This window comes from Meriones unguiculatus, chromosome 20 (assembly GCF_030254825.1).
Source record: "Meriones unguiculatus strain TT.TT164.6M chromosome 20, Bangor_MerUng_6.1, whole genome shotgun sequence".
NCBI lineage: Eukaryota > Metazoa > Chordata > Mammalia > Rodentia > Muridae > Meriones > Meriones unguiculatus.
The window spans coordinates 68,552,224-68,566,572 of NC_083367.1; the positions used below are offsets into that span (position 1 = coordinate 68,552,224).

Sequence of the window (14,349 nt, forward strand, 5' to 3'; positions counted from 1 at the left end):
AAAACAGGCCAGAGGATGGTGTGGCAAAAGGAATTAAAGTGGCTGGACATCTTTTATGAGTCTCTTTTTGTTTTTAAAACAGAGTCTCTAAAGCTCTGTCTGTTGTGAAACTCATTATATAGACCAGGCTGGCCTAGAACTCATAGAGATCCGCCTGCCTCTGGCTCCCAAGTGCTGGGATTAAAAGTATGTGTCATGCCCATCTTCTATCAGTTTCTTTAACTAGAGGTTTTCACCAAAGTGTTAACAATGACTACTTTCATGTGATAGAATCAGGATGACCTGAGAGACTGTCCCACTACTCCAGGAAGAGTTGCTGTACTACTGGAAAAGGGAAGAGGCAGTGTGTGCTGACTATGAACCGTTTTACCCAGGGAAGTCTGATCCTCATGAGTTGTTTTACTAGGTAGCATTTCAGAACCTCGAATTGTGGAACCCAGTGTTTTCAGTTCTTCGGGGCTTGTGCCCCAATAGGCCTCATGTGCTGGGTATAAAGGTATTTTACCCATGCTGTCATTAGTTCCAAATTCTAAGTTGGGTTCACTGAAGCCAGCTTTTGGTAATCTTGATCTGTGCTCTCTCTGAGCTAAAGCAGATGATGAGGGCCAGTTGCCCACAGCACTGAAGGAGGTTTGCTCAGTACTTCTGTAAGTATCATAGTGATAGCTACTGGGCACTTCTGAAAGAGCATCATTTCCATGTGGAGATCCTCGGTGCTGGATATGATCTGTATTCACAGGTACCCTCGTATCTAATACTTTGTGGGACTGAGGGCGATTACATTTTTTGTCACTTTGTACAGATACACCTTTTTCAGTTTTCCGGTTCCTTTTGGTTCTCTGGCTAATTGTCTTATCAACTGGCCAGTCACCAACAAAATTTGATGGCTCCTGCTTTGGGAATTTTTCCAAAGATGATTTGCTTTTTTGTTTTCCAACAGTCTTTTTCTTTTCTGCTGTTCTTTCTTCCAGTACGTCAGGGGGCGAGGGGTTTTCCCGTTCAAGTGTGACTGCACTTGCGAGCTCACGAGCCTCTTGGTGTTTTTTTCTGTATTTTCCAAATTCCAAGTACTGGGTACACATCACTTTTGCCAGCCAGTGAAAAATGAAAACGTTATTAAAACTACAGAAAGTTCCTCTTGTTATTATGTCAACGACTATGTCAACACCTGAATTGTTGACTGAGAAACACACCTGGCGAATGGTCCTTCAGCAAATGCAGAGATGGCTATGGAGATATTATTTATCCATTTTCTTGTAATGTTTCTATTGTCTCTAAGGTGGCTCTTATTTCCAAGACTCTCCAAGCCTGTGGTTCCAGCAGGAAGGGAACCTAACCAGTTTGTCACTGAGAATTTACCCAGTGGTTTTCTTGCTTGGGGAAGACCCTGCTAAGGCACCAATAATCTGAGCCGCATAGCTAAGTACAATAATAGATGAGCTCCACAGCCTACACTGTGTGGTTCCCAGAACACACAGGCTCAGTTAACTTAGCCATTCACATTGCCGTTCCAGCAGGAGCGTCTGTGTTTCACCTGACACGATGAAACACTTTTGACATTCCAGGTGTCATTCATTCCTGTGGTCCATGCTAATTCTAAAGAAAACAGCGACTGTCCTCCCGGCACTAGTGCTTTCAGGGCCACGGCTGCTTCGTCAGGAAATAGCTGAGAGGCAGAATTCGCTTGATCCATAGAGGCTTGCTGGTGTCAGGTACAGCACAGCTTGAACGGCCAAGTCCCACTGCAGCAGTGAAGTGTGCATCCGATTGAAGGTAAAGTCATGTGTCAAACCGCTTCTTCTGAGATCATCAATGCCAGAAAAATGGAACACCCATCCCCCAAAGTCCCAGAACCAAGTGCTAGCAAAGTCATGGAGGAGCCCCATTCTTTACCTCCAAAAGAGCCATTTAAAATGAAGTGATTGAAGTTCTTCAATAACTTGCCTTGCTCTTCGAAAATAATCGCTTAAAAAAAATCAGTGGGAGATTGTAACACGCAAGAGAGCCAGCCCTGTGACCTCACTGAGTGCTTCCAAGGACAGTTCGCGTTCATGGCGCCTGTGCACAATATGAAACCAGCCAGCACCCACATACAACATAAAATCCGATTCTGGTAAAACGTGGCTCCCAAGGGAGGTGTTTATGTGGTACGTGAGCCGAATCCTGGACTGTGGGTGTTCAACAGCACCAGAAGGACGCCATCAGCAACCTAGTTATCCATTCACCTGCCCTGTGGTCCTCGGAGCACAGTGGCTTGTGGATGTGGGAGCACTTTGACGGTGACAGATGCAAGCGTGGTCTGGCGATGCCTGTGGTGCAGGAGTGTGCATGGGCCAGTAGCTCCACACACAGCCACGCTTCTTTCTCACGGCAAACGCGCTTCTACTAAATTATGCAAACTAAAAATTAAAGTTGGGCAGTGCTTCATTAAAAGTGCGAAGTGGGGCTGGAGAGGTGGCTCAGTGGCTAAGAGCTCTTATTGCTCTGCTGAAGGCCCTGAGTTCAATTCCCAGGACCCACATGGCAGCTCACAACTCTCTGAAGCTATCTTGTGTTGTGCAGATGCACACAGGAACAAAAGTACCCATATCCATAAAACATATAAATAAATAAACCCTTAAAAAAGGCAAAATAAGCATCACTGATAAAGTCAAAACATTGCTTTTAATTGTTTAAAAAGTGAACTCACTGACTACATCACCAGCAATTCCGTGTGACTTGAAAGCTGGCCTTGGAAGTTCACACATGCAGAACTGTGATTAACATATGTGAATGTAAACACAGTCCCGCTCTTCATTAGATGCACTTCAGCAATGGGGCGCATTTTACACAGCGGTCCTGGGGGAATGCTCCAAACATTCCTTATCACTCAGTGACATGACCAGTATCTACCCCAGTGCTGCAGCTCGATGCATGAGGCTGATGTTTGTGCTGGTCTCATTTCAGACCCGGGCACAGCCTTCTGCAGAAGAGCGCAGCACGCTCCTCTACACTCACAGTATTATATTCGCTCAGGATGCTGGACACGGAGCTGTCTCTAGCTTAGTGTTCAGCAGAATATTATGTTTATTGTTGGTTTAGGATGTCTCCCTCCTGTTTAAAAAAATAAATAAATGTTGATCTCGCCCTGCGTCGTGCTGGAAGCATCCTGGAACAGCTCACTGCTACCATCTCTTAACTCCATCAGGAATCCACCCCAGGCAATGGGTCTGTAGCTTTCAAGACTGCACAGGAATACTTTATGGTGTGCACACAAGACTGAAATCACCTAAGAAAGTATTTCCTAGATGTACCCTGTCCCTAAGTAACATGACTACTATTTAGAAGAAAAGGATAATCTTATCTGACACCAATTGTTAGTTTCAATTGGCATTATTCTAAGAACTAAACTGCATTAATTGGTTAATTAATTGTACAAGGTAAACAGATTACAATGTCCACTTCATGGACAGGGAAACTGAGCACAAAACAGTTAAGCAACTTGTCTAAAGTTGTGCAGCTAAGAAGTGGAAGGACGGAGCTTTGAACTTGGGCCTGCAGTCCCTGAAGCCCTTTTGTCACACACCTGTGGCCACAGATGGCATTATCAGAAAAAAAAAGCAGAGGATACAATCTCAGTCTCCCAGGGTATCAAGCCATGTACGGCGCCCAAGGGATTAAGCCTTTGAAACAAATTTGCCCTTGTAGTCGGTGTTTCTGAGTTTCTCTCAGCATCTCTTTGCATGATCGGGCTGAGGGCTCGGACCCGTCAGCACACACAGCTCTTTGCAGAGCGGCAGGTTGTGTCCGTGTCAGCTTTGCTCCGTTCATTCTTTCTCTCGCCCAGATAGCAGTTTCCCAGCTGTTTTACTTTGCTTGATTTTGTCTCCAAGTCTCTCTATAAACTACAGAGATACCCAACATAGAAACAGGCTTTTGTCACTGTACAAACATGGCTGGAAGGAGTGGGAGAGATGACTCAGCAGGCGGGAGCAAGCACCGCTTTCCCAGAGGATCTGAGTTTGATCCCCATCCCCCATGTCAGGCAGCCCAGAACCGACTTTAACTCACAGATCCGTGAGATCTTACACCCTCTTCTGTACTCTACAGGCACTACATTTGTATGCATAAACACACACACACACACTCACACACACGCATGCATGCAGGCATACACTCACCCATGGATGCATACACACAGGCCTGCACACACTCACATAATTAAAAATAAAAGTAAAATAAAAAATAGCTGGTTTTAAGGCTTAGAAGTCACCGGATAATCTGCCCAGTCTCTGTAACTTTGGCCCTGCATGGCCTGGGGATGACGCAGTGAGGCTACAGTAGTGTAACAACGCAGCTAGCCTTTTCTCTTATATAATCCTCGTAACTGTCTAGACCCCGAGCCTGAATTCTTCCTAAAACATCCCATAGTACTCCCCTTTCTGCTCGAGTTTACAGATTCTCCCGTGCTCTGCTCCTGACCCCGCTGCTAAGCTGCTCCCGTACTTCAGCGTCCCTGTTTGGCGGCACCGAGAATCCATCCACTCTTTCTGTTGATAAGCCACAAGAGCACGGCTGTGTGAACCACAAAGACAGAAGTTCTGTGCTGGCTCCAGGCATGTGTAATGAAGTTCTTCATGCTGGCAGGACCCGAAGCCGTGCATGACCTCATAGGGCAAGCGACGCAAACCTACATGCATGTGTGCAAGCCCTACATGCATGCTCCGATCCCTGTATCTCCTTCTCACAAAGTCACCAGTATTCAAGTACATGGGTGTCGTCCTAATGACTCATCTAATCCCAGGCACCTAAATTTACTTTCCCCCCTCTTATTGCCTCCTAATGAGGTTAAATTTTACCATGTCAATTCAAAACCCATGCCGTCTGCGTTAGTCTCTGAAGGTTATGGACTCAGATGGACACGACCATCATCAACTCAATTAGATTTGAAAATGTCATGGAAGCATACGCCTAGGTTCGTCTATGAGGATGCTTCCAAAGCTGTTTAGCTGAAGATGGAAGGTGTGCCTGAATCTGAGTAGCAGCACTGTCCAGGCTGAGGCGTGGGGCTGGGTGTGAACCAGGCTGAGGCATGGGACCAGTTTAAAGGGGAAAGCAAGCCGAGCGCCAACATCCATCCACGAGTGTTTCCTAACGTTGGTGGCAGCAGTGTCAGCTGCTTCCCCGAGCCACAGCTGTCGTGTCTTCCCGTCACAGCACACTGCACCCTTGGACAGTGAGCAAACCGAAACGTCCTCCTGCCAGCTGTCTGTCACAGCAATGAGGAAAGCAACTCATTAGTTCCCAGACCTTCTGAGAGCCTGGACCCCCACCGCAGTGTCTGAGCCAGCACTCTCAGACTTGTGCATGGCCTGCTCACAGGAGCGCTCGTCATGTGAATGGACCCTTCTCTATGAAGGGAATTCGCGAGAACCTGCCTTGGCTGTTCTGTCAGGAATTCGTTCTATAATAACAGTTACTATTATTTCTTCTGCTAAGAAGAATTTTAAAATGCCATTTTTAAGAATAAAGACACAAGGAGGGTGCTTGCACTTGGAAGCTGTGGGGGAAACTAGTGTTCACCTGTGTCTACATGTAAGGACAGGACCAGGGCCTGCACTGTCTGTACGGACACTCTTTCGGTGGCCACGAGAGTTCCGAGGCATCGGGCTGGCCAGGTCCTGGTGTGCCCATGAGTGTTACAGATGTAGTTTATCAAGGGTCTCCACCCCTCAAGTAAACTTCCAGACTTTTCTAAAGACAGATCAGTGCACAGGACACTGGCTGGAGAACAATATCACCCAAGAGGCTTAAGGTTGCATCAGCAATTGTCACACTAGAAAGGCTCCAAAAGTTGAGTGGGCCTGCCTGCCTGCAGAATTCAGTCAAAGGGACCAACAATGAACCACTTGCTAATCGTGAAGTGCCTTTCATCTCAGAATAATGACAATAAGCTTACTCTGTGGAGAGGACGCTTGGCATCACAAGAAAGTCAAGAGATAACAGAAGAGAATCTTCTCTGACATGACAACATTGGCATCCCTGAAAATGTGTTCATTTGCTGTTTCCAAGGCCTATTCTTGTCAGAAACTTTCAACTGCAGAGACTTAATGAATCCTTGATGCTTAAAGTCATATGGTTTTAAAAGGTTCTCTTACCTAAACATAGAGGCTCTCTAAGTTATTGTTTTATTTCTAAACTTGAAATTGTAAATGCTCTTGAGCAGTGGTCTAATAATACGGAATACAAATAGTTCAGAACTGAGGGGTGGGGCAGGGTGGGAGAGACATGCTCTGTGCTGAAAACGTGTTATAGTTCATCATGAAATAAGTGTTTCTCTAACAACAATGTGGCCACTCGTGACTGCGGCACAGGCGAACAGGATTTCATCAGCACTGGCCTTGTGTGCTTTCCATCGGGGCACCGTGAAAACAAGACCTGTACATGAACAAAGCAGAACTAGGTAGCAGAAGACAGCCGCCATGCTTTTGAAATGTATGTGTAGCATGCCTGCTCTTCTTCAGCCCTGCCCTGTTTCCCTAGTGAACACCAATATTATATGCTTAGAGACTTTGTCGTGTGGTTTCTAGATTTCTCTTTTTTCTCCCTTGGGTTTTTAGTTGTCTGTGGGTTTTATCTCTTATTCCTTTTTATGATCCCACCCACTGAAAGATAAATGTCATTGGAAATCGAGTTTGGGGTGAATAGGTAACATGGGTGTCAGATTTCTATGCACAAGACATCCCAGGGGCAACCGGAAAGCCAGCTGGTGGTGATGTGCTGAGACTTGTGGGTAGCTGGAACTAGCCTGTGGGCCAGGGTCAGGAGAAGAGGGAGTCAAGAGTGAAATAGTACAGAGAGCTGGAACTGGAGAACTGGAAACTGGAGAATCTACCTGGGCCCGCTGGATTAGTTAACAGAGACAAAAGTGAGAGTGGTTCTCTAAAACACAACATATAGAATTGTAGGTGTGTGTGTGTGTGTGTAAGAAAAAAGATGGCTTCAAATTGATAGGCGGCACTGACAAGGTGAACTGAAAACTAAACTACACACTTGTGAGACAGGATAGATGGATACACACTAGGCTTTGTTATGAACTTCCTGAGGCGTGGGAAACTCTCAGTGACAAAGAAGTATTCTGCACAGGAGTGGATTTGCAACGGGCATGAGGCTAAGAAGAAGGAAAAGCGGTAAATTGTGTGCAGTGATTTCTGCAGAGTTCTGCCACTGTGGTCTGTCAATATAAGGTCAAACCCACCTGATCAACATCATCCTAACCCTGAATTACACCCCACTAAGCAGCACAGTTAACGACTTTCCAGGTAGCTGCTACAGTCCCTTGTCACTATTAGCCTTGAGTCTTCCCACCCCTTGGGAGCCCCGTGGAAGAATTTAAACTAAAACACTATGCTACACGAAGCAGAGATGGCCTTGGCTGAAGCCAAGTTCTCATCTAGGACAATGACACTTTCCTTGCCTGAGACTTCCCGTGCTCTGTCCACTGTCATCGCTATAACCCAGAGTGCTGAGACAGTCCACAGGGAGGCAGGTACTTCAGCGTGGGAGGGAGGACTGGCAAGATGAGGACTGTGCAGCCCATCCCACCGACAATGTCCAGCAAAGCTTCTGGGGTTGAACAAGGCAACATCTGCTGACAATATGCGGCCCCAAGACCATGAGAAACACAGAACGAACAATAAACCACTTAGGGAAGTTGGGAAATACACGTATAAAGAAACAGACAACGATTCTGGTTAAAGAAGGGGAAAAACAACCCACACAAAATCAGAACATTCATTTGGGTGTGCTTGACATGAAGATCTCAGTGAGGCTGCCAAAGTTATAAATTTACTGAAGAAATGAATAAAATTTTTGAGTAAAAAAAAAAAAATGAAATCAACCTGCTCTTGAAATGCTAGATCATGTGTTACTAAGAAGCTGAAGAGTGAAGAGAAGGCAGATTCACTCTGAAGCTGGTCTGCAGGCAGTAGGTATGAATAAATGACCCTGAAGAACTGAGGCCACACTGGACAGGAGCAGGATGTGGCCAGGTCTGACACACGCTTCTCAGCCTCCTCCTGTGGCTGGAATGTCCACCCTTCCCCTCACTTCTGCTCCTCCCTAGGCCCCTGCCCTGAGCTCATCTGCTCACTTCCTGCTTGGCCTTTTCTTGGAGGCTGTCCAGCTGATTCAAAAAGCCTTGAAGCTGGAATTGATTTTGTGTGTTTGTGTGTGCTAAGGCCTGTCTGGATTAACCAAGATCTCCTCTCTCCTTTGATGTGGAATTGGTGCTTGTCCTATGGATGATTCTGAGCTTTGGTAGGCAAGTAAATCCCTCTAGCTCATACAGAAATTGTGTTAAACGTCTTCTAAACAGCTGTGGAGAGATCTTCTATGGCAATTCTGGCGTTTGGAGATCCTCTTGTGGCTTCTAGAAAGACATTCTGAGCAAGCTCTCAGAGAAACTCTTCATTTCTCCTGATTCTGCCTCAAAACAGAGGCCACTGCAAACAAACCTTCTCAGAACTGGGCATCAGAGACTCAGCACAAAATGCAAGCTTCCTCCCAACCCTTAGGTTTAGCCAGAGGCAGGCTTCTTCTAACCAGGTTCCCTAAATGCAAGCCAGTGTGGCTCTGTCAGAGATTCCTGGAGTCACTTAATCGTTCGCCTCATGATAGGTCAGGAGTTATCCTACCTTGAAAGTCGTGAGTTGGTTAAGGTTTTAGAAACATCTGGAACTCCTTCAGTTAGTCGTGTGCTGTGTGTGTGTGTGTGTGTGTGTTGGTGGGGGAGAGGGCTAAGCTTCCTGTGGCAGATTTCTTTTTATTGCACTCTTATTTCTTTTCATTTCCCAGTCCTGGCCCATTGTGTCTCACAGTCACACTGCATGTCTCTCTGCTTTTCCGACCTGTCTTTCGGGAACACAGCTCGCTTCCATGGTGAGGAGTGGTTGTGTGTGTTGGGGCCAGCAGCTTCTGTTTTGTTATGGCTCTCTTCCTTCCTTGATGGCCCCGACAAGCTGCTACCCACTGTCTCACGGTATCTCACTGTATCTCTGCGGTACACAGAGCCCCACCCCTTTCAGAGCGGGCATGAGCACAGAGCTGGAGGGCGGGAGCAGGGTGCGGGCGCTTATACAGTGTCACAAAGAGTCAGGTGGGAACCCAGTTCTGCAGCTGGAAACTGTGTGAGGCTGGGTTGTAAAGCTTCAGAGCCCACACATCTAGAGTCCTGTCTTTAATTTTTGCATAATATTGGAAAATGTATCCACTCTCTCATAAGAACAGAAACAACAAAACAGCAGGAAAAGCTACCTGGATATGTGGGAAACAGTTTGAGTGTCCGCTCAACTGAGTGTGTTCATTTCAGGACTCTGAGTGGTCTTACTTCCTGTCTTGGGCATTCTTTTCTGATTAGAGTGGGAATACAAAACAGAAAAAAAAAAAGTTCGCAGCCCTTGCTGGGCATGCTGTCTGTGATGTTAACAGCCCACGTGCCGGCTGTCCGCACATGCCAGCCCTCCACTGAAGAAGGAGCGGGATCGGGACCTGGCGCCGTGCAGGCGAGTGGCTCCACTCCCAGATCCATCACCCAATAAAGAGCCATTGTGGGCTCTGGACCCTTCAACACGCAGGACAAACGCCTCAAATGAAAACGCACAATGTACGTGAGTGGGACTAGAAACTTGAATGGAACATAATCGCTTCCCAAGTGCCCATTGCCTCGTATTATTTTTTCAGGGAACTTCACTCCATCATTCAGTCCTTGCCTAGTGTAATGGGACCGATTTCCATTTCTCAGTTGCTAAGGGAAGATGATTGCTGTGACGACTATTAAGGAGTATGGGTGTCTAGAGTCGGTGGGGAACCGGAGTGGAAAATTGTCAGGGGGAAGGGGAAGGGTCTAGGGGTTGTGAGGAGACAGACCTTGTAGAAAGAGAATGGATTCTTTCTGTGTACAGTCTTGTCTCTCTGCACTTGAGAAATCTGAGACCAAGCATGATGGGGCGAGGAACCAAACCAGGCCGAGACTGGAGATGGGTGTGATTTCTACCCAAGAGTGACACTGAGACATGACAAAGTGGGGCCTCAGGACAAAAGCCCCAGGCTATGGGCATCGGCTGGGCAGCTGACAGGGATTTTTGAGCTTAGTGTGCTTGAGGCTGCAGATCTAGACAACAGTTAGAGGGGCTGGAGGGGGTGAAGAGTGCAGGCTGAGCCACAGTTCCCATCTGGTGACCTGCGGTGACCCCCTGTGTCTAACAGCCGACCTCACTACACAGGACAAAAAAGAAAAGAAGGAAAGGAAAGGAGAGCAAAGGGGAGGGAAAGAAGGGTTGAGGAAGAAAAGGAAAGGGAGGGAGGGGAGGGAAGAGAAGGGAGGGACTGTGAGCTACTTGGTCTAAATGAAATGCACTTTCAGAAGCCTTGTCCACCACATTCCTTATTCCTTCATTTGAGGACTGTTTTGTTTGCTTTTTCTAAAATAAACTATTTTTTTTATTTTTGTCTATTTTTATCTGTAAGCCAAATATATCTTTTAACTAATCAGTTTTAAACAGATACATGTTCTGTTTTCAATACCTGTCTTTAATATCTTGCTGACATTCTTTTTCTTACCAGTGCCAGGCACTGAACTCAGAGCCCTGAGCCTGGTAAGACAACGCTACAACTGAGCTGCACATCAGGACCCATGTCTTAATTTGAAGGGATTGTCCCTTACCGCAGCTCCGTGTCAATGTGTAGAACTCTCCACAGATACACAAATGAACAAAGAAAAGCAGCCCTAGATTGCAAAAGGATGCAAACACACCAGAAAGGTCAGGAGCCAATGTCAGAAACCATTGTTTCATCCACCACCTTTGATCAGTATGGTTCTGTGTCTAATCAGAGTGATGACAGGTTAGCCGAAATGTGTGTCATTTCTGTCAATGAACATTATACCTCCTATTGAGTAAACTGGATCTAGTTGAAAAAACAAAACTACCAGTAAGTATTTCTCCCAGAACCCGCATTAAGTTCCCTCGGATTGGCAACTCACCCGAGTTAAGCAAAATGATAGATTTGAGGCACACAAACTCTTCGCCCTGCAGGTTCATCATGCGGAACCGGGTCGATGTCGCCAGCAGCATGTCAAAGATCTCCACCATGCCCTCTACGCACTTGCCCTGGTTCCTGAGGAAACACATTTACAAAGCGTTCAGGCACAGAAAAGCTTCCGCGAGGCAGGACGCTCACATTCCTGAAACTCCCCCGGCCTCAAGTCCACAGCTAGCATTAGAACCCGCTTTCCTTCTGTGAGTGTGAGCATGCACTTAAGTTTGAGAGGCGAGACAGAAAAAAGTTTTCAATCAATGAAGCCTTAAAATAATTCCAAGAGTTCTGATGCTCAGTGGCCAAATCTGTGTTGGATGTGGAGTTCTGTGGCTTATGGGTAATCAAGGATACTAAGGCTTGGGTGTGACTATGTATCAGCTGCTATGGGACTGGTACATAGGGATGCAGAAAAATCCTGTGTTCTAAAATGCCTGTGGCTTTCGGTTAATATACAGTGTCTCCTAGTGTGTCTTGTGATACTCTTGACGACCAGGAAAACTCTAGCAGCTATGAACCATGGGGTTGGGCTGGGGTCACTTGGCTTAGTCAGCGGCGTTCAAGTTCACCGTAAGAGAAGTAGGACTTAATCAGGAAGTAAGGATGCATGATTGGAAGACAAACAGACCTTCACGTGGAAGGGCACAGAGTGGTGAGTTGGGCTTGAGAAGGAGACAGGAAATACATTTGGAAGAGTTGGGAACTGTTGGCCAATGGCATGCTCTGTATCACTCAGGGTGAGTCAGGCTTTTATCTGGTACCAAAGAGTAGGCATCAAGAATTTTGCCTCTGTGTTGACAGGCAGTGAGTGAACAAACTCAAAGGGTCATTACATGCACCTGCGTCCTATCTACGGGCAGTTTCCAAAATTAAATGAGAAACTCTAAGTGAAAGAAAATTCATTCCTTCTGAAGCACGGTGTCTCTTCAGAACTGAAAATACAGGAAAGAGTTAAAGTTAGGGATAAATGTTTGCATGTGCAAACATCCATAAGATATAAAAGTATTTGAAACATAAGCATTAACGCATGTGTGAGCACTGGGATTTGTTTCTTCTCAAAGTTCTCCCTCTTGTCAGCACTGAACAAAATGGCCTGTAATCATGTGTCCTTTGATGGGAACACAGTCTGAGAGATGCGTCATTAATTAGGCAATTTTGTCACTGTGTGAACCTAATAGAGTGTACTTAAACTGAGAGAGTCGCTGGGTGATAAACTCTTGGGGAACTATGTTATACACATGGTCCATTGCCAACCAAAACACTGCTAGGCAGAGCATGACGGAAGTCGTGTGGGCTGCCTCTTTCTTCACTGACATTGAGCTTGGCTTCATGCATCATGCTGTTACAACAATTCATCCAGTAATAACACTCCTATCTGTCTCTCATGTTATATACAGGAAGTGTTAAAGCACACTTTTAGAATTGGAATTCCTAGGTGAGAGGACATGCATGTTCTTAATTTTGGTAAACTGCTTAAATATAACATTCAAAAGCTTATACCTATAAATACAAAAATAGATACAAAAAGAACTTGTTTTTCATCCTGAAGTTTACATGTAGGCTTCTCTCATGCTAAAAACGATTTACCCCTTGAAATACACTGAAGCCCCATGTATGTTAACATGAACAATTTCTCTGACCTTTCTACTCTTACCCTTTGTCTGCATTTTCTCTCAAGATTATTGATCATGTTTATATTGATTATTAAGAACTCTTTATATAGTATAGCAATTAGTCTTGTGTTAGAAGTATTTTTCATGGTTTGTAGTGTATTTCTTTCAATTTTGTTCTTGGTAGTTTTTTTCCTACAAAATACTTTAATTTATAGTTCTAGAACAGTACCTTTTGTTTGAGGGGATCTCTCTCCATTCCAGTAGCATTTAAATATTCTCTTATGTTTCCTTCTAGTTGAAGATCCACAGTTTTTTGTTTCAACCGTTGATCTTCTGAGATACACTCACTTTTCTGACAACTCTGTCGAGATATAGCTGCCTACTGTACACTCACCCATTGAACGAACAGAAGTCATTAAATTTCCGTCTACTCACAGAGTTGTGCCACACAGCCTTTGAGACTTTGGTACAACAGGTGAGACAGGATTGAGCATACTGTTTTTCTTCCAGGTAGCAAGTGATTTTTATTACTGTCACTTAGTTATCAAGACATCTTTAATCACACTGGCCTGAAATGTGCAAAGTACTTCTGATTTATTCATTCCTGTCCAGCAAGCTTAAAGTATTTTTTTACATTAAGGAATTTAGAGCCAAACTGGTAAGTGAAACTTCACAGCTCTACCAACCAGAGAAAAGAATATCAACAACACAATTTCTTTTATTTTCCTTTCTTGTTCTATTTAAACACCTCCCACAAAGCTTACCGAGGATCTACTTTGTACCACTCACTGGCTACATTCCAGAGTAAGTTGGACGAGAGAGGCATGGGTTTTGATAACATGTCAAGCATGGAAGTGAAAGAAAAAAGGCAAATACGATGCGATGGATATTCCCTTCGAAGGTATATAGAGCCTCTACCTACAAAAGCAAGTTCCCCAGATACAACCTGGATAGAAAATTCCAGCTTAGTATTCTCAGACTAACTTTATTGAGCTTTCATGTGCAATGGAGTGTCCACACACGAGGGATGGCCTTTGATTATCCTGCAGAGGAATAGAGGGCCGTGTCTTCAAGAGACTGGCTGGCCATTGGAGCTGAGTAGCAGATGTGTCGCGCATTCGCTTTGACTAGAAATCTGGATGGTTAGGAGTTCAGTAGAAGCGGAGAGGGACCTCTGAAAGCTCCTGTTGGATCCTGAGCTTAGCCTGGCGGTCCTGGGGAAAGCTCTCTCGGCCTTGGTGGCAGAGTGCACACCACAGGTAGGTTTTTCTGGTTACCTAAGTTGAATTTTTAAAGTAGTGCATCTTCTTTCTAGTGAAAAGAATAAGCAAGGATGGGGGAAATGTTTGGAGGAGGAAGCTTTAAAAATAACAGCTCACAGCCAAAATAGAGAAATGTTCCTTTCTCAGTACACCGTCTCTGTTTACTTAACAGACTGCACAGCCGCAGGGGAGGGAGCCTGGGTGTGGGAGGGAGCCTGTGTCACCTGCTGTGAGCAAAAGTTCAGCTCAGAAACCGAGAAAGGGAAGGCTTAGCAGCTCTCTCCTCTCAGAAGTCTCCCACATTTCCCCATGAGGAGCTTTTCTTAACTCCTCCAACCCCTTCTCCCTGGCTCTCCTGTCATTCCCAACCGGCAATGATTACCTGGAGATGGCATACAAGG

General features: G+C 45.5%; 1 protein-coding gene across 2 annotated transcripts in view; it reads right to left on the minus strand.

Moving 5' to 3' along the window:
* The window catches only part of Esr1 (estrogen receptor 1), a 370,708-nt gene that overhangs the window by 24,812 nt on the left and 331,547 nt on the right, over positions 1–14,349 (minus strand). For both annotated transcript variants that reach the window (XM_060373532.1, XM_060373533.1), the window contains exon 7: positions 11,021–11,154. In XM_060373532.1, the coding sequence (XP_060229515.1) occupies positions 11,021–11,154 (134 nt within the window). The remainder of the gene's footprint in view (positions 1–11,020; positions 11,155–14,349) is intronic.